The sequence below is a fragment of the Rhinopithecus bieti genome, unplaced genomic scaffold (assembly GCF_001698545.2).
Source record: "Rhinopithecus bieti isolate Rb0 unplaced genomic scaffold, ASM169854v2 scaffold_1618, whole genome shotgun sequence".
NCBI classification, from domain to species: Eukaryota; Metazoa; Chordata; class Mammalia; order Primates; family Cercopithecidae; genus Rhinopithecus; species Rhinopithecus bieti.
Window position 1 is genome coordinate 5,271,896 of NW_016803937.1, and position 23,539 is coordinate 5,295,434.

At 56.2% G+C, this 23,539-nt stretch overlaps 3 protein-coding genes across 5 annotated transcripts in view; 1 reads left to right on the forward strand and 2 right to left on the reverse strand.

The window, feature by feature from the left end:
- Positions 1-1,826: 1,826 nt before the first annotated feature.
- On the reverse strand, positions 1,827-8,143 carry ADAD2 (adenosine deaminase domain containing 2). Its single transcript, XM_017859314.1, is given in 15 exon segments — positions 1,827-2,122; positions 2,217-2,393; positions 2,595-2,708; positions 2,711-2,888; positions 2,965-3,011; positions 3,014-3,079; positions 3,082-3,139; positions 3,262-3,429; positions 3,514-3,679; positions 3,682-3,693; positions 3,759-3,884; positions 3,972-4,019; positions 4,370-4,510; positions 4,732-4,947; positions 7,627-8,143. Coding segments are annotated over 15 exon segments (2,031 nt in total). The 5' UTR covers positions 8,036-8,143; the 3' UTR covers positions 1,827-2,017.
- Positions 8,144-12,156: 4,013 nt separating this feature from the next.
- Positions 12,157-20,428, forward strand: TAF1C (TATA-box binding protein associated factor, RNA polymerase I subunit C). Of its 3 annotated transcripts, none has more exons than XM_017860866.1 (15): positions 12,157-12,326; positions 14,150-14,359; positions 15,395-15,476; positions 15,666-15,763; positions 15,840-15,929; positions 16,024-16,097; positions 16,731-16,969; positions 17,111-17,227; positions 17,311-17,428; positions 17,512-17,583; positions 17,717-17,852; positions 17,992-18,135; positions 18,853-19,027; positions 19,114-19,251; positions 19,348-20,428. In XM_017860866.1, exons 2-15 carry the CDS (start codon positions 14,222-14,224, stop codon positions 20,253-20,255), a joined length of 2,529 nt encoding a protein of 842 aa, XP_017716355.1. In that variant the 5' UTR covers positions 12,157-12,326; positions 14,150-14,221; the 3' UTR covers positions 20,256-20,428. The 3 variants fall into 3 exon arrangements, with proteins under 3 accessions (XP_017716355.1, XP_017716364.1, XP_017716370.1); XM_017860875.1 differs by having other exon boundaries at positions 19,117-19,251; XM_017860881.1 differs by lacking the exon at positions 17,111-17,227 and having other exon boundaries at positions 16,731-16,888.
- An 852-nt stretch (positions 20,429-21,280) lies between these two features.
- DNAAF1 (dynein axonemal assembly factor 1) overlaps positions 21,281-23,539 on the reverse strand; it is a 33,071-nt gene continuing 30,812 nt past the window's right edge. The window contains 3 exon segments of the mRNA XM_017860893.1: positions 21,281-21,709; positions 21,711-21,765; positions 23,123-23,489. Coding sequence (XP_017716382.1) covers positions 21,571-21,709; positions 21,711-21,765; positions 23,123-23,489 — 561 coding nt within the window. The 3' untranslated portion in view covers positions 21,281-21,570.

Below are 23,539 nucleotides of genomic sequence, written 5' to 3' on the forward strand. Positions count from 1 at the left end.
CTTACCTAACTGCATCTTGCCAGTTTCCTCACCTGTACACTGAGGCAATGATTGCATCTATCATGGCGAGCTGTGGGAGGTTAAAACAGAACAGATACGCCACGCTTCAGGCTGGGGCCTGCTGGAGCTATCTGATCTGTCCACTGGTGCTGTTTCCTCCACCCCACCTCCCTCAGATTCTCCCATGTCATCATCACTGTGGGAAAAGGAGACAGCATGAGCCCAGTGAAAGCAGAGGGAAAGCCTAGGCCTGCAGATGGGCAGGCTGGCCAGGAACACACCCCTGGGACCAGCCTTGTGATTATTTCTCTAGAAGAGTCGACGCACATGCACGGAGGTTAAGTGGCTGGCCTGGCCGCACACGCCCAGTGGCAGAGACAAGAGGGGGTTGGAGGGAGACGACCCAATCTCACGACTTCAACATCAGGCCTGGCCCCGAGTGACAGCTCTGGAGGGGGCTGTCTGCACTGGTCAGGGTTCTCTAGAGAAAGAGAACCAACAGGATACATCGAGTTGTATTGTGAGGCATTGACTCACACGATACGGAGTCTAAGCAGTCCCAACTGCTGTGAGTGCTGGGGGCCCGGGTGATGGTGTTCTAGCCCACACTCAAAGGCCTGACAACTGGGAAAACCAATGGTGTGAGTCCTGGTCCGAGTCTGAAGGCCAGAGACCCAGCAGTTGTGATGTCCCAGCTGCAGCGGAGAGAGTGAATCAGGCCCTCAATGGATTGGATGGTGCCTGCCTGCACTGGGGAGGGCAATCTCCTTACTCAGCCCAATGATCAGATGTGAATCCCTCCCAGAGACACCCCACAGACACCTAGAAATAATGCATTACCAGCCATCTGGGCATCCCCTAGCCCAGTCAAGTCGACACAAAATTAACCATCATACCATCTTTGACCAGTGTCCCAAGGCCCACAGGGGAGAGCAGCCTGTGGTTCTGAGCCCTGCAACTACTGGGGATGCAGGGAGGGAGTCACGGGGTGGGGGTCACAGGGCTGGCCATGGTCCTCTACCATCCCTGGCCCCAGGTCCCTGGACTTCAAAGCTGCTGTGCTCCTGGCTCAATGGATATAATGCACATGCCGGCGAGGTTCCAGGGGTGTGTGTATGTGTGTGCGCGCACACACACATGCTTTTAGTGTTACCATCTTCTCTCCACATCCAGAGTCAACAGAGTGCCTGACTGCCATGTGGGCTTACTATGCTACCCTGGGGGAAAAGGAGAGAGAACTGCCGAGCCCACACTGGGCAGGAGCACTGTCCCTCTCCACCGTGGAAGACGCAGGCTCTAGCAGTCCAATGACTTGCCCAGGTCAAACAGCCGGGCAGCCCAGGGAAAGGACTGATGCTGCTCATGCCCTCCCCGCAGCCTTCAACACGGGGCTGCCCCAACACCCACAGCACCCTTGAGGACCACAGCAGCTGAAGCTCTCACCAGGTAAGGGCGTTCTCTGCCCCTCTCCCCCATCCTAGGGGCCCAGAAAGGCAAGGATTTGGAGCCCCAATCGTGGCCAGAGGACAAAATGCTCACACACCCAAGCAGCCTGCCCTCCTCCTGCCCTTTACAACCCCCACAACCCATGGCCTCAGTGGCCTCCCCCAGCACACAGGCTGGAAAACAGGAGGAACCAGGGGAGGTCACCTCCCCTCCTAAACCTGCCTCCAGCCCTGTGAACAGGGGCTGGGGTGACAATTCAGTGGCTTAGTGAGAGGATCCAGGTGGGAGCCCAGTGAACACAGGGCTTCCCAAAGGAGGATGGGCTCTCCCCGCAAACAAAGGGCCCCTGGCCACCCCAAAACACACAGCCAACTATACAGTCACGAGGAATACTCCTTTATTCAAGCGCAAATGTGCAGCAGCAGCCTCCCAACCACAGCAGGCTCCTCCTTCCCTCCAGCCCGTTTCACCCTGCACAACCCACGTTCTCCCCAACAACCCTCCTCAGACAGGGCACTCCCCCAGCAGGGTACAGCTTGACTCCAGGACCTTGGGCCCGCCGAGGCCGGCTTCAGTTTCTGAATTTGCCCACCAGTGGCTTCGAGGGCCAAGCCCCCAGGCCCTGCTGGTCCAGGAGCAGAGAGAGCTGCCGGCGAGCCTCCTGGTAGGGCCCAGCCTAGGGGAGGAGATGAGAGGTGGGGTGAGAGAAGATGCCTGCAGGGGGCAGGGACTGCAAGGCTGGAGAGGGACCGGGACTGACGGGGACCGACCTTGGCAGCCTCGTAGGTCTTCAAGGCCAGTAGGTAGGGCCTCCCCACAGCCCTGGCCACCTGGTGAAAGGCCCGGAGAAAGGAGGCCTTGCAGAGACGGGAGGGAGGCCCCAGGGCGGCACTGGATGAAGAGAGGATGCCACTGAGATAAGAGAGATACAAGCTGGACCAGTAGGCCTGCCACACGCCTCACACTACCTCCTCTCACACTGTGACATTGTCACAGGAGTCACAGGACAGGCAGAGGTGTCACCACCACTACGGAGCTAGTAAGGGGTTGAGCTGGGGTTAGACCTGAGGTGAGGAAGTTCATGCATGGAGCCCTCCACCTCCCATCACCAGGCCCCTCCTCACCCCGCCCCAGGGAGCACTTCTCACCGCCTTCACCACGCCAGTGCACATCCACAACTCGATGCCAGAGTCCCCAGGTCCATTGAGGTTCAGGCCATGGCAGGTATCAGGAGTAGGTTCTAGAGGGGCCACCGGGGGGCCCTTGCAAACAGGTTCAGGCAGTGGACGTAGGAGTGCAGGCCATGGGCCCCAGGACCCTGTCCCAGGCAGGGCCGGGTGTGAATGGCCTGCCTCAGAGTCGGAGGTTGGCATGAGTCAGCTGCAGGGGCAGAAGGGACAGACAAGGTAGTGACCTCCTGCCCTCCGCTCCCCCCTCCAGCTCTAGTACACGTGCTGCACCCAAGGATGATGGCTGGTATATAGAGTGGGACACCAGGTGGCCAGCGGCACCACCAGCCCATGCACAGTCAGACGCGCCAGCTTGTCCTGGCTTGAGAGACAGCCCCACGTAGGTGTCCCCCCCCACCAGTGAAGGGTGCCACGTAGCACACAGGCTTCAGCTTGCCGGAGCACCGTGGGCCTGCAGGCGCCTGGGCGGCTGTGCAGGGAGGCCGCGCTTCTGAGGTGGGGCAGGCTGCAGGCCAGAGGGGACAGACAACCAGCATCAGGGCAACTCTTCTGAACCCTGTCTCCCCACCCCAGCAGCCCAACGAGGGCACACCCATCCGCGCCTGCCCCAGGGGCCCTGCAACACTAAATGTCCACGGCTGCGCCCTTGGGGGTGTTGCTGATGTAGAGGTGCAGGAAGACGCGGGGCTTGAGGGTGAATGGGGGTCCGGGCCCCGGCTGGGGGACCAGCACGGACTGCTCCTTGCCCTTGGCGCCCCCCTGCGTGGCCAGCAGGAGCTGCCGGAACAAGAACCTAGGAGTGACAGGTAGAGGGTGGTTGGGGACGACCTTGTCCCGGCAAAGGCTGCTGTCAGGCACCCACCCCACAGCCCCTCACCTCAGCAGGGCCCTGCGGGCGATGACCAGGCCATGGCAGTCATGGAGCTGCTGGCCCGAGAACTCCAGCCAGCCGGCACAGCAACTGCTGCCGGTGCCCAGGGCCACCAGCTTGTAGATCTCCTTCATGTGGCCCCTGGCACCTGGGATCTCTGTGCAGGGAGGGCAGAGAGGGCCCAGCCTAAGGCAAGCAGCTCGAGGGGGCCCTTCCCAGGGGGCCAGGGCCGGGGTTGGGGCGATCCCTACCCCTCTCCAGGATGACTCCAGCCACAGTCCCCTTACAGGCCCAGTATGGCGAGCGCTCGTCCAACAGGAGGTCAAAGCCGGCGCTCACCAAGGCTGCGCAGCGCTCCCCGTGGGTCAGGATGCTGTCTGTGCCGGGGCGAGAGAGTGCAGGTAGAAGGGGGCCCACGCCTCTCCCCTCAACACTAGAGCCTGCGTCCGCGAGAGCTCACCTACCTACGCTCCGGGGGGGCGGTGGAGGCCGGCTGGAGGTCTGGGGGGACTCTGGAAGAGACAAGGAGGATGGGCTGGTGTGGGTGCCAAGGCACACCCTCCATCCCTCAGGAAGCCAAGGAACAGGGGAGAGGAAGTTTTCATCTTCCAGACACAGGACATTCCATGAGCTGCTCTTCTAGCAGTCCCTACCCCCAGTGTCCCCAGAGGACATGAAAGCAGAGACCGGCACCTGTCCCCTGCCCCAGCTCCCTGCAGGTGATGTCCTGATGCCCAGATGGTTCGTACAGCAACCCACCTCCTGCCCACACGCACAGCCACTTCAGCCTCCCCACAGGACTGCCGGCCTTGGGCCTCTTGTCCCCAGCTGAGGCTCAGCTGCCTGGCCCTCCCTCCATTACCTGGGCTCTCCAGCTGACTCCGGATGTAGCAGAGGGCAGAGAGCGCTGCCTGCTGTTTAGCCTCCGTCTTGCTGTTCGCAGTGCCCGCAGGGCAGACCACCCCATCCAGTTCCGCGCTCACAGAGAAGGGGAAGCAGGGACCTGGGAAAGGAGCAAGGTGAGGAAGGAACCCCCCGGCCTTTGGCCCTGTGACAGGTACCACCTCTGTCTCCTCCTGACACCTGGCATCGAGGACAGCCAGAATAACAAGACCCTGACTGCCCTTCCCTTACTCCACCGGGCTCCATCTCCACCCCATGTCGCGCACACCCTTGAGTGCCTCTGCAGGCTGTGACCCACTGCTGACTCAACCAAGTCCTCACCCAACCCCTCTACAACAGGGATGCGTGACTCCATTTCACAGATGAGCAGAAAGGGCAGGCAGTTTGCCCAAGTTGTGTCAGGACCCATATCCAGGTCCCCTCTCCAGAGCCCACGCCACCCTGTTCTCAGGAGGAAGCCGCCAAGCACTTCCACCTGCCACATACACATTGATTTTATTTCCTCTCCTCCAGTGGCCCTGTATTTGAACACCTTTTCTATGAAACAGTATCATTTTGGGTGTTACTTATAACACAAAAGAGATAGATGAAAAATCTGGAACTGGGATCACATGGTCAAAGGTGCAGGGTTATTTAATTTCACAGTACTTGCTGCTAAACTGTTTCTCCCAAGGATTGCCCCTCTGGGGACTTCCCTTTTGGAAGGGAACCCACTTCAGCACTCCTCACTAGCACTGAGATCTGTCTGCTCTAAACGGGCATCACAACCAGCAACCACAGACAGACGTGGAAGGGATGTTGGCCTTAGAAAACCAGCACGTGGCTGCCATCCTAACAGCGACTGAATCTGGGGAGAGCCATCAAAACCACAAGTGACAATGTTATGGGGACAGGATATCTACAAGATCTCCAAATGCCCCTGGATGACTTATTCAGCACAAAGAAGAAAGTGAAGACACCTGGTAGATGCAACCCTAGTCAAATGCCCGCAGCTCACATAGCCAGGGGACAAACCAAGATTGCAAACCTCCTGGGGAGATGCGTGGCCAAGGACTCGACATCACTTCAATAACATATCACCTGAACTCAGTCCTGAGGAAACAAACCCAAGCTGAAGGACACTGGCAAAACTACCAGCCCTTACTCTTCAAAGACATCAATATTGTGAAAGACAAAGACAGGAACTGTTCCAGGTAAGAGATTAAAGAGGTATGACAGCTAACTGTAACGTCATACTGGGGAGGGAAAAAATGGCCACAAGGTCATTACTGGGACAACTGGCAAAATTTGAATGTGAATAGAAATTAGAAGATCGTAGTATATCAATGTTAAATTTCCAGGATTTGATAATTGTATTGTAGTTACATAAGAGATGCCCTTGTTCTTAAGAAATGTATATGAGGCCAAGCACAGTGGCTCACTCCTGTAATCCCAGCACTCTGAGGGGCTGAGGACAGGAATTCAAGACCAGCGCCAGGCGCGGTGGCTCAAGCCTGTAATCCCAGCACTTTGGGAGGCCGAGACGGGCGGATCACGAGGTCAGGAGATCGAGACCATCCTGGCTAATACGGTGAAACCCCGTCTCTACTAAAAAATACAAAAAAAAACTAGCCGGGCGACGAGGCGGGCGCCTGTAGTCCCAGCTACTCGGGAGGCTGAGGCAGGAGAATGGCGTAAACCCGGGAGGCGGAGCTTGCAGTGAGCTGAGAACCGGCCACTGCACTCCAGCCTGGGCGGCAGAGCAAGACTCCGTCTCAGAAAAAAAAAAAGAAAAAAAAAAAAAGGAATTCAAGACCAGCATGGCCAACGTGGTGAAACCCACCTCCACTAAAACACAAAAAAATTAGCTGGGAACAGCGGCACAAGTCTGGAATTCCAGCTACTCGGGAGGCTGAGGCACAAGAATCATTTGAATTCGAAAGGCAAAGGTTGCAGTGAGTTGAGATCTCACCACTGCACTCCAGCTAGGCAACAGAACAAGACTCTCTCAAAGGAAAAAAAAAAAAAAAGAGGGCTGGGTAAGGTGGCTCTAGCCTGTAATCCCAGCACTCTGGGAGGCCAAGGTGGGCGGATCACCTGAGGTCAGGAGTTTGAGACCAGCCTGGCCAACATGGTGAAACCCCATCTCTACCAAAAATACAAAAAGAAATTAGCCGGGCTTGGTGTGGACACCTGTAATCCCAGCTACTCGGAAGGCTGAGGTAGGAGAATCACTTGAACCTGGGAGGCAGAGGTTGCAGTGGGATAAGATCGTGCCACTGCACTTCAGCCTGGGCCACAAGAGTGAAACTCCGTTTCAAAAACACACACACACACACACACACAAACACGTGAACGTATTTACAGGTAGGGAGCATAATGTCTTACAGGTAAGGAGCATAATATCTGCAATTAACTTTTAAATTAAAACCCTGGGCCAAGTGTGGTGGCTCGCGCCTGTAATCTCAGCACTTTGGAGGCCTAGGCAGGCAGATAGCTTCAGCCCAGGATTTCAAGACCAATCTTGGCAACATGGTAAAACCACACAATCACTACAAAAAAAAAAAAAAAAAAAAGTTAGCCAGGTGTAGTGGAGTCCACCTGTAGTCCCAGCTCCTCCGGAGGCTGAGGCGGGAGTATCACTTGAGCCCAGGAGGCAGAGGCTACAGTGAGGCAAGATTGTTCCACTGCACTCCAGTCTGGACAACAGAGTAAGACCCTGGCTTAAATACACACACACACACACACACACAAACACTGAGTCAAGGGGTTTGAGGGGTATGTACTGAAGAAGAGGAAATAACGGTTTACCTCTGTATCACATACACGGTGTTACATTTACCAAACTGTGCTTAATAACGTCTTTGAGTCAGGGGAGTGGCTCTCATTCCGGTATCTCCACTGGTGGCATGGCAACTTAAATTGCATGTAAGTGGCTCTAAAAACGTATGCAGAAATACCAAGGGGCCTCAGTCTCCCTGGACGTCAGGTGGAGAGAACATTCACCTGCCGTGACCCTGCCACAGTTGAGCATCTGGTGTGGCTGGTGATTCTTGGAGACCACTGCTCACAGCAGGGTCCACCCCGAGGTCTCAGGCTCAGGCCAGGTCCTGCTCTGGCGGTGTCTCTGAGCATAGGGACCAAGGTCCACCTTCCTCAGACCCCCTCCCCACGTCCTGGGACCCAGCCCTCCGCGGCTCTGTCCTCTGGCACACCCATGCCCCGGCCCGGCCTCACCTGGTTGCTGGTCCTCCCGGAAGAGCAGCAAGATGCCCAGGCTGGCCGCGTACTCCGTGAGCAAGGACACGGCCTGGCTGGCAGGTGGGTCTTTGAGCGGCAGGCTCAGCCCTGCGGGGGGCACAGGGACCCTCGGGGCCCTCCCCATCTGTTCCCCCAAGTTTTCCCACGCCTGGGCTACCCCCAGTTCCCCGACTCCGGCCCCTGCCCCAGGCCCACTGTCCCTCAACACCGAGACCGGGGGCTGCCCGCCCTCCGCGTGGTCTATCGCGGGCGCGGGCTCCCAGGCACCTTGGGCCTGAGGGGGTAGCGGTCGCCAGGGGCGGGGCTCGGGGCTGATCTGCAACGAGGCAGCCAGGCGGGGTTTCCTGCGGCTGCCGTCGTCAGCGCCTTGAGAAGCCGAAGCCATAGTCGCCAACAAAGATCTGAGGCGCTGGGCCCTATCTCGCGCTGCTCTCGCCCTTTCACACGCGCAAGGCGGGTTCCTTCACGTGGGGACCACGTGGACAAAGCATGGTGCGCTCCACCCCTGCCACACCGCTGGCCAATGAGAGCCCTTAGATCTCTGACGGACAGTGCATCCTGCCAATGGGAAAGCCAGTCTACTAACCGCGGCGGCTTGAATGCTTATGGCTGAGGCCAACGTCTCTCTGCCTGAACGGAAGTTCCGGCAGGTGGGTGAGGGGTTGCTCTAGCAGTTGCTTCTCTAACCGTGGGTGGTCGCGGAGCCTTGAAGGCGGGTGAGGAGGATCTGGGGGCCTCAGGTCCAGTTCCACACTCTGATTCCTGCCATAGGCCCCTAGGCACCTCCACATCACAGGCTGCTCAGCTGCTTCACTGGCTGAGCCTGGAGACTTCAACACAGGAATTCCGGGTTCACACTGTCAGTAGGATCATTGGAATCCACGCTATAAAATTTCACTGCAGGCCTTTCTGAAGTCAAACAGAAGTGCTCTCAAGCCAAGAATTAGCCATTTGATGCAAAATGTAGCCTGGTGTGGTGGTGCACGCCTGTAGTCCCAGCTACTCAGGAGGCTGAGGCAGAAGAATCACTTGAACCTGGGAGGCAGAGGCTGCAGTGAGCTGAGATTGTGGCACTGCACTCCAGCCTGGGCAACAGAGCAAGACTCCGTCTCAAAAAAAAAAAAAAAAAAAAATTTTTTTAAATAGCCATTTGACAGTCTGCCTTTTCTCCCCTAAAAGGGATTTTGAGTTGATTCATAAAAATACCACAAGATAACAATTGTTTAAAGTGAGGAGCTAGAGATCAAGAGAAATAGGAAAAATAAGATGAAGACAGGGATGAAGACAATTTACACAGGCTTACTGTGATGGAACGCGTATTTGCTTGAAGGAGGCTGCAAGTTTAACTGAGTCTTACAGTAGCCACTTACTTGGGAAAGCATGACCAGTGTCTGTAAGATTTATCACAGTGCTTGCTGCTGCTGCTGCTGCTGCTGAAGCTAGGCCTGTCAGCGCTCACCAGGATTGTGACAGTGAGGGTGCTGGGGCATATAAGGAGCAGGTGGTGGAGTCCTCCCAGAACCTTTGACTTGGGAGGCGCAGGTGTGGTGGGCTGGGTAGTCAGCCTCCTCAACATGTCAAGGATTGACATCAGGAAGAACAATTCCATTTTGTGTGTGTGTGCAGCTCAGAGAGTGGGATGAGGCCCAGGAGAGTGAAGGGACAGCACAGCAGATGTCCAGAAATGGACTGAGGGCTGCACATATCCACAGAGAGGCTTCCACAAAGTCATCAAACCCAGTAACGCCCCAAACGCTCACCAACAGGAGGTTGCGTGAACAAGTAAATGGTGGTATATTCATACAATGGAACACGACTCAGTAATTTAAAAAGGAACCAACAGCTGCGTGCACAACACAGGTGAATCTATTAGGCACAGGGCGCAGAAGAAGCCAGACACGTCCTCTCCATGATTCCACTTATGTAAAGTTCTTGAAGTGGCGAAACTAATCTATGGTGATAAGAGTCTGAATAGTGGTTCCTTCTTGAAGGAAGTATTGACCGGAAAGTGGCGCCAGGGAATTTTCTTTAAAAAAAAATGTTTTTTGTACAGACAGGGGTCTTGCTGTGTTGCCCAGTCTGGTCTTGAACTCCTGGACTCAATCAACCCTCCCACCTTGGCCTCCCAAAGTGCTGGAATTACAGGCATGAGCCACTGTGCCTGGCTGGAACTTTCCTGAGTGATAGAAATGTTCTCTGTCTTGATCTGAGTGGTGTTTATGTGGGTTTCTATGTATGTATTAATAAAAACTCAATGAGTTGTACATTTAAGACTTGTGTGCTTTACTGCATGTTAAGTATATGTCAGTTACAAAAGCAAATTGATAATGGCTTATTCAGAGAAAGGAGGGAAGGAAGAACTGGAATTGGCCTCCCAGTGCCAAAGCTGGATAGGTGTTTTATAAGGGTAATATAGAATATTAGTGTGGTAGGCAAAATAATGGTTCCCCCAAAGATGCCTACAGCCTAATCCCCAGAACCTATGAGTATATTATTTGGCAAGGAGGCATTAAGGTTGCAGGTGGAAGTAAGGTTGCTAATCAGCTGACTTTAAAATAGGGCTCATGCCTGTAACCCCAGCACTTTGGTAAGCCGAGGTGGGAGGGTAATGTGAGCCCAGGAGTTCAAGACCAGCCTGGGCAACATGATGAAATCCCATCTCAACAAAACTACAAAATTAGGCTGGGCGCAGTGGCTCACGTGTGTAATCCCAGCACTTTGGGAAGCCAAGGTGGGTGGATCAAATGGCCAGGAGTTCAAGACCAGCCTGGCCAATATAGTGAAACTCTGTCTCTACTAAAAATAGAAAAATTAGCTGGGTGTGGTGGTGGGCACCTGTCGTCCCAGCTACCCAGAAGGCTGAGGCAGGAGAATCGTTTGAACCTGGAAGACGGAGGTTGCAGTGAGCCAAGATCGCACCACTGTAGTCCAGCCTGGGTGACAGAGTGAAACTCTTGTCTCAAAAAAAAAAAAAAAAAAAAAAATTAGCCAGGCATAGTGGCACGTGCCTGTAATCCCAGCTACTCGAGAGACTGAGGTGGGAAAATCATCTGAGCCTGGGAAATTGAGGCTGCAGTGAGCCATGATGGTACCACTGCACCCTAGCCTGGGCAATGGAGTGAGACCCTGTCTCAAAAAAATAAATAGGAAGATTATCCTGGATTACCTGGGTGGGCCCACTATAATCACATGGGTCCTTACATGGGAAAGAGGGAGACAGAAGAGTCAAAACTAGAGAGATGGCCTCATGAGAAGAATCCAGCTGGCATTGCTGGCTTCGAAGATGGAAAGGGGTCATGAGCCAAGGAACACAGGCAGCTTCCCGAAGCCAGAAAAGGCAACACAGTGGACTCTTCCTTAGAACCTCCCAAAAGGAACACAGCCCTGCTGACACTTTTAGTCCAGGTAAAAACTTCCAGAAAAAAAAACATATAGGCCAGGCACGGTGGCTCATCCTGTAATCCCAGCACTTTGGGAGGCTTCGGCAGGAGGATCACTTGAGGTCAGGAGTTCGACCAGCCTGACCAACATGGTGAAACCCCATCTCTACTAAAAATACAAAAATTAGCCAAGCATGCTGGCGCAGGCCTGTAATCCCAGCCACTCGGGAAGCTGAGGCAGGAGAACTGCTTGAACCCAGGAGGCGGAGGTTGCAGTGAGCCAAGGTCGCGCCTCTGCACTCTAGCCTCCATCTCAAAAAAATAAACAAATAAAGGTATAGATGACAGCTGAGAATTTGGAAATTGATTATTTAAAGCAACCGTTCTCAAAGTATGGCCCCTGGACCAGCATCATCTGGGAACTTGCTAGAAATGCAGACTCTTGGGCCACATCCCAGACCTACTGAATCAGTAGCTCGGGGGGCAGAGGTAGGGCGGAGCCTAGCAAACTTCCCCCAGGTGGTTCTAAGGCTCACTCAAGTTTGAGAACTACTATGTTAGGATAATGGTAAGGTTTATGACTGGACAGTGGTTCTTAAAGCATGGGCCCCAGATACGCAGTATCAGCATCACCTGGGAACTTAGGCAAATTATCAGGCCCCACCCCAGACTCACCGAATTGGAGACTGTGTTTTAACAAGCCCCCCAGGTGCTACTGCTGACGCACACTAGCTAGAGTTTGAGGACCACTGCCTAAAGCTCTCCCTGCATGACTACCCCTGGAAAAGCCTCACTCTCAGGAGGTATTTGTACCCTTATTTGTGAAGCCCGCTTCTTGGGATTTAAGGACAATCAGTAGGATACCTACTGACTAATACAGTGTCCGGCTTATAGTAGGTGCTCCGTGAGAGTTCATTAAATGATTAATTTAATACAACTCTGAGGAAATTGGTGAAGCAGATGTGGGATTCGAACCTAAGTCCACCCGGCCTCCACTATTGGAACTCGAGGGAGCTTTATTTCCGCTGCCCGCGCGCCGCCTGCACGCCCGTTCCCTCTCCTCCCGGGAGGGGGCGCGCCAGGACCCTAAGAGGCCCGGCGGGGAGGTGGGACTTCCTGCCTCACCAGGAGGCACTTCCGGTCCAAACCGGAAGACCGTGAGTAGCTGCGGCGGGGCTGACCCATCCTGAGTGCCAAAGCTGGGGTTCTACTTGAGATTTCCCTCGTGGTGTCAGGGTCCGGCGAGCATCACGCCGAAGCCCATTTTCCAGACGACCACGACGAGACCGGGGTCACGTAAGTGCATGCGCCCCTCCGCGCGGACTGGGCATGTTCGAGAGGAGTGGACCCGCGCAGATGTAGGCGGGGAGGGAATCCCCCAATTCCCAGTCCCCGCAGCTGGCTCACGTTTCGCAGTCCCCGGCCTGTCGTTAGTGCGGACCCGACTGAGTCCTGTAGTCTTGGAGGTCTAAAGGGGCCTGGAGAGCCCGCAGCGAGGGCGGGAAGCCGGCCGGGGAAGTCGAGGCTGCCTTGTCTGAGGGCTTTTGTGGGGTCGTGCGCTCCACCAGCCCTCTCCGCCTGCCTACGATCGTTTCAGGCTATGCGGTTCCAAGAAAAAATACTTTTGTTTCTATTTTATTTTTGAGATAGAGTCTTGTTCTGTCACCCAGACTGGAGTGCTGTGGCATGGTCCCGGCTCACTGCAACCTCTACCTCCCAGATTCAAGCGATTCTCGTGCCTCAGCCTCCTCAGTAGCTGCGATTACAGGTGTGCACCACCACGCCCTGCTAATTTTTGTATTTTTAGTAGAGACAAGGTTTTACTATATTGGCCGGGCTGGTCGCAAACTTCTGGCCTCAGGTGATCCACCCGCCTTGGCCTCCCCAAGTGCGGGAATTACAGGCGGGAGCCACCGCACTCGGCCAAAGGGAAAAGATTTGTGTTTAGCGAGACTCTAATGCTAGCTTTTGCATTTCGGTGCATGCGAGAGCAGTGGTTCAGAGCTCTGCCTCTGAATCGGATGGGAATCAAGTCTTGGATGTGGCAGCTAAGAGTTGTTGAACTAAAGTTCTTGCTGAGCCTTGGTTTCCTGAACTCCGTAACAGGGGCTGCGGTAGAAGAGTGCAGCATTTAGCTTGTGCCTGGCAGATAGATGCTGGCGCTTGGTCAGTGAGAGCTGCTGTTATTTTTGCCCCTGTTATTTTTGTTAATTAAAAAGGAGGGATGCTATGGCTGCTTATACTTCTAGAGGACTGTATTTACCAAAGCCTTGTGATATAATTTTTTTTTTCTCGAGATGGAGTTTCGCTCTTGTTGCCCAGGCTGCAGTACAATGGCGCGATCTCAGCTCACTGCAACCTCCGCCTCCCGGCTTCAAGGAAGTCTCCTGCCTCAGCCTCCCGAGTAACTGGGATTACAGGCATGCGTCACCACGCCCGGCTAATTTTGTATTTTTAGTAGAGACCAAGTTTCTCCATGTTGGTCAGGCCAGTCTCGAACTCCCGACCTCAAGTGATCCACCCGCCTTGGCCTCCCAAAGTGCTAGGATTACCAGCATGAGCCACTGCGCCTAGCCCCTTGTGATAGAAATTTATTTTTATTCAACCCATAGTGCATTTTCTGGGAGGCACTGTGCTTAACAGTAGGAAGACAATGCTGAGATGCAGATGCTGGAGTAACTCGAGCGTCTTGGGGGTGTAGTCTGTAAATGTATGATGAGGTTTCGAGCTGTGAGAGAGGCTGCCCCTTGCCGTCTGTCTGACTCCATCTCTACCGCTCTCACCTCGCTCACTCTGGCTGCCTCGTTTCTCACACACTTCGCTGCTCTAGGATTTTCACAGTTGTTGATCATTTTGCCTGGAACCCTCTCCCCAGTTATGCACGTGGTTCTGTCCTTCACTGGGTTCAGGCTGTGCTCAAATGCCACCTTCTCAACGAGGCTTTTCCTGGCTGGCTTTGCTGAAACCATGCCCTCAGCCCATTACCAGATCCCCTTCTCCTGGACGGGTGGTTTGCTTTAATACAGTTCTCATTACTGCTTGGTATTGGGCTACATATATTTTGTTATCTGCTTCCTCAAAGAGCATATGCTTCCCATCGTGCACTTTTCTCTCCTCAGGAACCCTGGCGCCCCTTACCAGCTTCCAGTCTCTCGAGGTGGCCAGTGTGGTGCCTGGTCCTTATTTCCGGGATGGACTTCCCCCACTCCCTCTGCCCCGCGTTGTTTATGACTGGACCCCTTGGTCTGAGCGACATCCCAGACCTCTCTTTCATGTGCAGCTGGCAACATGCGCTGACTCTGCCAGAGACCCAGCCCCAGAACTCACAGGTGAGGATAGAGGCAGGGGCCCTGGCAGCTCCAGGGGCAACCCTTCCTGGGTCCCCTATCTCACATTCATACCAGTTGAAAGGCCACAGAGTGGGGTGGCATTCACACAAGTCTGCTGAGACACAGGCTGTGCCACCTCCTCTGGGGTACGTGGGCTACCCTGCCATCCCTAGACGGATGCCCCTACTATGCCGGATGCCATATGAGACCCTGGAAATGCTGCCTGAATCAGTCGGTTGACCCCTTCCTTCCTGGAACGGAGAGCTGAGTTGAGCGAGAATAAACAAGTGAACTTTATCCAATGGATAAGGTGTTTACAAAATGTGATCTGAGCTTGGAATGAAACCAGAAGGATGCCGAAACAGCATAGTAGGATTGGGAGAGGGGAGGAGAGACCTGCCAGGGTTTCTGGTGCCTCTGGAGGGACACTGGCCCTTTGCTTAGAATCCTCAGCCCCCTAGTTCCCCTTGGAAACACCCTGTCTAGGAATGAAGCCTGGCAGAGGCAAATGGATGAGCAAATAAAAGACAGAGAGTGAGTGGGGCTTGGGGGACAGGGGTCAGGCATGGCCTCCTTATGAGGGAAGGTCTGACATCAAATTGGGGCTCCTCTAGGAGTCTGGTTTGCTAGATCTGTGTCATTTGAGCTGAAACATCTCAGGCCAGCCCAGCAAAGGGAGGTGGAACTGCCTGCTGGGCTCCCAGAGTGACTGCAAGGTCTCCTGAATGGAAGTGAGGTTAAGTGGGATGCGGACCAGCCACTGGTGGCATGAGGGGCTTCCTTCTTTGAAAGCCAGCACAGGCGGAGGTCAGAAACATGAACTCTGGGGTCAGGCTGCCTGGGTTCACATCCCAGCTATTCTCTTTACCAGCTCTGTCATCTGGGGCAGGTGGTAGTGTGACAATGCCAGTCATCCCAACTTCGCAGAATTGTTGTGAGGATTGGATGAGTTGATAAAAGATGAATGCCTGCACAGAGCCTGGCCCGGGGAAGGCACTCGTCATGATACTGTCATTGTGATTGTCTTCCCTTCAGAACGGGGCACTGCATGTGACCAAGGACCTGCTGTGGGAGCCGGCGACCCCTGGGCCTCTCCCCATGCTGCCTTCCATCATCGGTGAGGGTCTCATTCCTCCGGGCTCATTCCACACCGCTCCACCTATTCTTCCCGCGGCTCCCACTCCTGAGACCTTCCTCTCCCTGCTAAGCCTGTGCTCGCTCGGGGCCCTTGGATGCCTCCAGTCGCCCAGGGCATCTGGCTGCACTCCTGTGCCCGCCCCATCCCTTTCCGTAACCTCCTTCTCAGATCCCTGGGACCCTGGCCTGACTGCCCGGGACCTGCTTTTCCGCGGAGGGTACCGGTATCGGAGGCGACCCCGAGTCGTGCTGGATGTGACTGAGCAGGTGAGTGGGCCCACGGGGGACAGTGCTGCGTAGCCTGGAGACTATGCTTAGTGACCTGGCCTTCTCCTCTCCCCAGATCAGCCGGTTCCTCTGGGATCATGGAGACGTAGCCTTTGCACCCCTGGGGAAGCTGATGCTGGAGAATTTCAAGCTGGAGGGAGCAGGGGTGAGTGGCCCATGACACCAGGGGTAGGGACTCCCTGCTGTCCTTCAGGGGTGAACTTGAGGGTGTGTGAGCTTGACGAGGCCTTTCCATGCAGAGCCGCACTAAGAAGACGACAGTGGTCAGTGTGAAGAAGCTGCTCCAGGACCTCGGTGGACACCAGCCCTGGGGGCAAGTGGCTAATGAGAAAGGAGGAGATGGATAGACGTAGCTGGTGGTGGGGATATAGGAGGTGCTAGGACGCACATCCAGGTTTCTGTCATACACACTTCCCCCTGTTCCATGCAGTCTGAGCTGTACTTTCTTATAGCAGACTTCCAACTCCAAATCATCTCAGGGGAAAGCAGATTTAAATTTGTGGACTTCAGGCATGGCTGCATCCAGGTGTTTGAATAATATTCTTAGAGCTGTGTCTGTCTTTACTCTGTCATCCACTTGCCTCTTCCTGCACAGTTCCTAGACAGGCTGTCTGTAGATAGCAGCAAGATGGTTTATGATCTAAGGAAAGAGCCAGTGTCCTTTCTGAGGCACCAGAAGTCCCAGAAAGGAGTTTGGTTGGCTTGGCTTGGGTCTCACACTCGTCTGTGAACCAGTCACTGTGGCAAGGGCAATGGAATATTGTTGATGGCCAGGTCTGGGTCACATGATTGCTTCCAGGGCATGGGAACAGGATGGGGTGGTTTCCCAAAGGAAGAAATTCTAGGTGAATAAGAAATGTGTCCACTGCACTTGGCCTCCTTGGGATGGGACCTGTCCTCCCCTGAGTGCCACTGAGTGATCCTCCTGCTGTTCTCTGGTCCCCAGGTGTCCCTGGGCTTACCTCAGCAACCGACAGCGCCGCTTCTCTATCCTTGGGGGCCCCATCCTGGGCACATCGGTGGCGAGCCACTTGGCAGAGCTGCTGCACGAGGAGCTGGTGCTGCGGTGGGAGCAGCTGCTTCTGGACGAGGCCTGCACTGGGGGTGCGCTGGCCTGGGTGCCTGGAAGGACACCCCAGTTTGGGCAGCTGGTCTACCCTGCTGGAGGCGCCCTGGACAGGCTGCGTATCCTTTCTTTCGAGACAGGAGATCCCAGCGGGCTCCCGTCTGGTGGAGGAGGTGCTCTTGGCATGGTCCAGGGAAGGGCAGGAATGTGGGGCTTGCAGTGGCCACAGCTCGTGCACTGATCCTTAGTGAGAGGCCCAGATTTCCAAGAGGTTGTTCTGAGCCCAGGTGACAGTCCCCAATTCCTTGGGAACCCTGGACGCATCCAACTCCAGGGACCTGTCCGGCAGGTGGTGACATGCACTGTCCAGGGAGAAAGTAAGGCCCTTACACACGTTCCTCCCTCACTGGCTGACCTGCTGCCTGACCCCTGACCCCTGACCCTTTCCATCCCTCCTCAGCTCTGCTGGCCGTCCGCTCTGACTACCACTGTGCCGTGTGGAAGTTTGGTAAACAGTGGCAGCCAACCCTTCTGCAGGCAATGCAGGTGGAGAAGGGGGCCACAGGGATCAGCCTCAGGTGAGGGGGAGTCAGTCTGGTCAGTGAGGAGGGGCTGGGGGCAGGGGCAAGCAGCCTGATGTGAATACGTTCCTGCCCCGTAGCCCTCACCTGCCCGGGGAGCTGGCCATCTGCAGCCGCTCAGGAGCCGTCTGCCTGTGGAGCCCTGAGGATGGGTATTGCTGCTTCCCATGTAACCCCCCACCGTAACAACTCTGGCCTGTCACTCCCTGTTCAGCATGTCGCGACCCTTGATTGCCTTCCACATCAGCCTGTCCCCCCTACCCATGGCTTGCCCATCTCCCCAAGGCTGCAGCAAGTCTACAAGGACCCCGAGACCCTTGTGTTCCGGGACTCCTCTTCCTGGCGTTGGGCAGACTTCACCGCCCACCCTCGGGTGCTGACTGTGGGTGACCGCACTGGAGTGAAGATGGTTGACACTCAGGTATGCGGTGGCGGCAGGAGATCTGCCCTGACTGCGGGAGCAGCCGCAGGGCAGTGAGTCCCAGGCTGGCTGCGGCCTGGGCGAGGATGGTGTCATGGGCCTGGGACCGGGGAGGGCTGACCCTGTGTTTCTCTTCCAGGGCCCGCCGGGCTGTGGTCTGTTACTTTTTCGTGTGGGGGCAGAGGCTTCGTGCCAGAAAGGGGAACGTGTCCTGCTCACCCAGTACCTGGGGCACTCCAGCTCTGAATGCCTACCCCCTACTCTCCATCTCGTCTGTACCCAGGTGAGTGGCACACAACACCGCCCCGCTCCACCTCTGCTCTGTCTCAGATGGTCACTAGAGGCTGCTGCTTACCAGCGGCTCTGCTGGGCCCAGACAACCACCCAGCAAACCAGACTCAACCCTGGATGAATCTGTGGCCCAAACACGCAGTGGATCCTACAGCCAGTGCTAACAGGCAGGTGGGGAAGCTCTGCCAGGGCCTCCCCTTAGTAAGGGCTTCAAGATACAGCCAGGGGTGGAACAGGGGGAGGAGGAGCCTCAGGGTGGGGCTTCCGTGCAGAGCTGGACAGTTTCTGCTGTGCAGGAGGCAGGGGCTCTGAGGGAGCAGGTCCGTCCTCCCCTCGCCCTCCTGGGGACGTTTGTAGGCATGCCTCAAGCATAGGCTCTGGGGTCAGGAGAGTTTGGGGGTGGCTGCCGGAAGGCCAGGCAGGTTTCTGCTGGCAAGGCTCCCCCACACCTCTTCTGAGCACACCTTTCCCACTTGTTCTGTCTCTCTACCTGGCTGTTGGTCAGAATTGGTGAAGGTGCCACCCACTCGGGAAGCACCTCCTGTTCAGGGCTGGCAGGTACAGTCTGAGAGGCACTTGGAGGCTGATGGGAGATGCTGCTGCCCTTCAGGGCTCTGTACTCACCCGGAGAGCCACATGGGGCCTGGAGGGCCACTACACAGCTCAGCTCCCAGGTTCGGCCACATCCCCCTTCTTTCTCGGGCCCCAGTTCTCTCTCTACCTAGTGGACGAGCGCCTCCCCCTGGTGCCGATGCTGAAGTGGAACCATGGCCTCCCCTCCCCACTCCTGCTGGCCCGACTGCTGCCTCCGCCCCGACCCGGCTGCGTGCAGCCCCTGCTCCTCGGAGGCCAGGGTGGGCAGCTGCAACTGCTGCACCTGGCTGGTGAGGGTCTAGGCCAGGGTGGGCGGCATGTGGGAGATGGGGCTGTCGGGGCCTAGATGGGGCCTCAGCTGTCTGTCCTTCCTCAGGAGAAGGGGCGTCGGTGCCCCGCCTGGCAGGCCCCCCCCAGTCTCTTCCTTCCAGGACCGACTCCCTTCCTGCATTTCCTCTGCTGGAGCCTAAGATCCAGTGGCGGCTGCAGGAGCGCCTGAAAGCACCAACCATAGGTGTGTGCTGGGGCAGGGGAGTGAGCTTGGGGGGCGCGGTGGAAAACACCCCTCCCCCCGCTAGGCCCTGGAGGTCATTGTCATTCCCATCACCAGGTCTGGCCGCCGTCGTCCCACCCTTGCCCTCGGCGCCCACACCAGGCCTGGTGCTCTTCCAGCTCTCCGCGGCGGGGGATGTCTTCTACCAGCAGCTCCGCCCCCAGGCGGACTCCGACCACCGCAGAGACTCCAGGCCTCGCGGTGACACCGAGTCTGACTGTCATGCCCCCACTGCTTCCTGGACCTCCCAAGACACTGCTGGCTGTAGCCAGTGGCTGAAGGCCCTGCTAAAAGTGCCCCTAGCTCCTCCTGTGTGGACAGCACCCACCTTCACCCACCGCCAGCTGCTGGGTAGCATAGAGCTGCGGCGGGAAGAGGAAGGGCAGCGGCCGGACGTGCTCCGCAAGGCCATGGCCCAAGGGCGGCTCCTGCTGCAGAGAGACCTGGGCTCCCTCCCTGCGGCAGAGCCACCCCCTGCACCCGAGTCAGGCCCGGAGGACAAGCTCAGTGAGCGCCTGGGGGAAGCCTGGGCAGGCCGAGGGGCTGCCTGGTGGGAGAGGCAGCAGGGCAGGACCTCAGGGCCCGGGAGACAGCCCAGGCGGCCCAAGCGCCGGACCCAGCTGTCCAGCACCTTTTCGCTCAGTGGCCATGTGGACCCCTCAGAGGACACCAGCCCCCCTCACAGCCCTGAGTGGCCACCTGCTAATGCTCTGCCCCAGCCCCCTGTGACCCCACCCTCCCAGGAGCTGACTCCGGATGCATGTGCCCAGGGCGTCCCCGCAGAGCGGCGGCAGATGCTCCGTGACTACATGACTAAGCTGCCACCCCAAAGGGGCACCCCAGGATGTGCCGCCACAGCCCCCTCCTCCCAGGCCTCCAGCGTCTGGACCACCCGCTCCCAGCAGCACACACCCGTCCTCTCTGGCTCTCAGCGCCCCCGGAAGAAGCCTCGAATGGGCTTCTGAGGACACAAGGTGGGCTGCCCTCAAGCCCCAGAGAGCCCCTCATCCTTCCTCCGGGACCAAATGTGCCTTCTACAGTTGAAACTTAAGAAGCAGAGCTCGCCGGGCGCAGTGGCTCAAGCCTGTAATCCCAGCACTTTGGGAGGCCGAGACGGGCGGATCATGAGGTCAGGAGATCGAGACTATCCTGGCTAACACGGTGAAACCCCGTCTCTACTAAAAGATACAAAAAATTAGCCGGGCGACCTGGCGGGCCCCTGTAGTCCCAGCTACTCGGGAGGCTGAGACAGGAGAATGGCGTGAACCCGGGAGGCGGAGCTTGCACTGAGCCGAGATCTGGCCACTGCACTCTAGCCTGGGCCACAGAGCGAGACTCTCTCAAAAAAAAAAAAAAAAAGGCAGATCTCGCCACCTTCTGGAGGCCACTGTGATGATGAGCCAAGCAAGGTGGAGCCAAGTTGAAGGGATAAGGCAACAAAATATAATAGTTTCCTCTGTATTTTGTATATTCGCCTGAGGATCATCCCAAAAGGCAGGCTGGAGGTGCTGGCGGGCCTGTGTTGCTGGGAGTCTAGTCTGTGCTGGGAGACAGGGCTCCGCTGCCCTGCAGTTGTGGGGGCCTCAGGCAGGTCTCTCAGTTCTCGTGCCTTCCTGTCTGGTGAAATGGGGCAGTAGCGCTGGCTCCTCCTTGTGTTTGGTGAGGGTGGAGTGAGGCCCCCACAGAGCTACTGCTGAGGTGGGCACAGCGGCCGTCGGCAGCTGCTGTTTTGGGTTGCTTTGTCGGTCTCTGCCACGGTCTGATGTTTTGTACAGGGAGATGCCTTGGATCCAGGTTCAGGGATTAAATAAACTTGTCAGCTGAAGATGAACTGGAATGGTCACATTTTTTAGGCTGGACAGCATCCCGCCGCAGTAACTACCTGACACTGAGCTCACGCACAGAGATGATGGCTGATGTTCCTTCTCCCTCGGGACGTGGGTCTGGCACCTGTGGGCTCTCGATAGTGGCCTCTGAGGAGAGGATCATGGTCATAACACTTTGGGAGAATTCTGTTGTGCCTCACAGACTCCCCCCTTTCTTTCCTCTCTCCCCTTCTTATTTTGATGTCTAAAGCATCAAGTCCCTTATCCTCTGAGTTTCTCTAGCTGCAGTGGAAGATTCTGCTTTCCTGTGGGGAAAAGGCCCACTGGAGATTTTGCAGGGACCTGGGGTCTGTCTGGTTTCTCATGACACAGTAAGAGAAAGGTCTTTTTTCAGGGTGGCTGGTGAAAGGAATTGCATGTGACTCACACAAATAGGAGATAGCCCAATCACACATTAACTCGCGTGGGTATTAAAATGTTTATCATGCCTAAAGGAGACATTTATAATTAAACCATTTATGCTACATATAACCGGGGGGAACCATGATGCTTTCGGTGCTGGGAATGCAGTGAGGTCCCACGTGGGCAGAGCTGGGCTGGGCAACTCCGACACACGTCTCTGAGGGTGTGGTGGCGCTCTCAGTCGGCACTGTGGAAGGAAGGGTGACCTGTGCTTTCTCCCTGTCACTGTAACTCCAAGGACAGGGGGGCAGCCTTGGGGTTCAGTCCAGGCCAAATTCAGTGTCCTTGACTGGGCGTGGTGGCTCATACCTGTAATCCCAGCACTTTGGGAGGCCGAGGCAGGCAGATCACCTGAGGTCAGGAGTTCAAGACCAGCCTGGTCAACATGGTGAAACCCCGTCTCTACTAAAAATACAAAAATTAGCCAGCGTTGTGACACTGTAATCCTAGCTACTTCAGAGGCTGAGGCAGGAGAATTGCTTGAACCTAGGAGGCAGAAGTTGCAGTGAGCCGAGAGCACATCACTACACTCCAGCCTAGGCCACAGTGCGAGACTGTCTCAAACAAAACAAAAATTATTCAGTGTCCTCCAGGCCTGCCCCCACCCGAGGCTCCACGGGCTCCAGCTCAGACTGCACCTCTCTTGTCTGTGCTGGTTCCTAGAGTGAAAGAAAAGGCCACTCAGTGTTCCCGGGAAATGCACTCAAGCCCTCCCTGCTTCTTGCCTGCAAGTCTGGAGTCAGCCAGGCAGCTGTCTTCAGAAAAAAGCCCGGCCACCGATGCGTGCTGGGTGAGAGTAGAATGGTCCAGGCTCCACAAAGCCCCTGATTTGGGGGTGCACCTGAAGGCAGGTGCTGAATGAAAAAACAGCCCAGCTTGCTTGTCCTCAGCACTAACCAGCTGTTCCCCCAAACCACATCTGCCAGGCACATGTGCCAGCCTGCAGCATGAGGGGAGGCCCCAGTACATTAAGCATGTTTTTCTGGGTCTTCTGCAGCCAGGCCTCTGGCCGCCTTCCCTGCCTGGTGCCCCTTTGCCTTCCCCACCTTGAAGGCCAGTAGGACTGGCCTGTGATTCACCCAGGCCTGGGTCACTGTGGAGCAGCCACGCCCTCCTGCCGCTGTCACCTCGCTTGCCCCACATTCCCCAGCAGTGGTGTCCGTGGTCCCCTCCAAAAGCCTTGGTCTAGAACAGCTGAGACCAGGGATGGTGAGGAGGGGGTGGAAATGCAGGGTCCTTAGGCCCCTGCCCCAGGAGATCTGCATGACCACAGGTGCCTTGTGACCCTCACACACAGTCAGACTTGGCTGCCCAAGAACAGGCTGGCTCGGCAGCTTTCTGGCCCAAGCTGGCTACCAGCAAGTGGCAGCTTCAGAGCCGTGAACTCAGGAATGGGACGTTCAGAGGATCTGTGTGCTCTGTCCTAGGTGACTCCTCCAGGAACATGAAAGCTTGGGGTAGGGCTGAGTGACTACCCTGCCCCACCCATCCCAGGCCGGGGAGCCAACACCATCTCCACTGTGCTCTCGGCCCCATGCTCTTACCTGAAGAAGAGGCTGCAAGGAAGTCGCTGTCCCCGTCTCCACTGGAAGTGAGTGGTGCAGCGTCTCTTTGGCAGGTGGGGGACATTGGTGGCTGGCCAGAGGGGTCCTCATCGCTGAGCTCCTGGATCAGGGGTCGTGGGGACTCAGTGTCTTGTTTTCGGACTTCCAAGTCCCTCTTAGCTTCTTTTATAAAGATGTCTGTGAAGGGCGCCCGAGCCGCCTTTGAGGTGTCTTTAGAGACGGCAAATATATTTGACAGAGTGTCTGCGGGCAGGTTTTCCAGCACAGGGAGTGACGTGTAGTCCAGTTCAGGGTCACTGTCATCACTCAAGTTCGAGATGACCTCAATCTTCGGAAAGCACATATTCTATTCACAGAAGAAAAGATGTGTTTGCAAGTTTCTGTTTTCACAACAGA

Excerpts from the sequence above, each read along its gene's own strand:
- TAF1C (XM_017860866.1), top strand. The coding sequence starts at position 14,222 with ATGGACTTCCCCCACTCCCTCTGCCCCGCGTTGTTTATGACTGGACCC. Across the intron at positions 17,228-17,310 it reads ATGCACTGTCCAGGGAGAAA|CTCTGCTGGCCGTCCGCTCT; the intron begins GTAAGGCCCTTA and ends ATCCCTCCTCAG. Across the intron at positions 19,252-19,347 it reads CCTGAAAGCACCAACCATAG|GTCTGGCCGCCGTCGTCCCA; the intron begins GTGTGTGCTGGG and ends TCCCATCACCAG.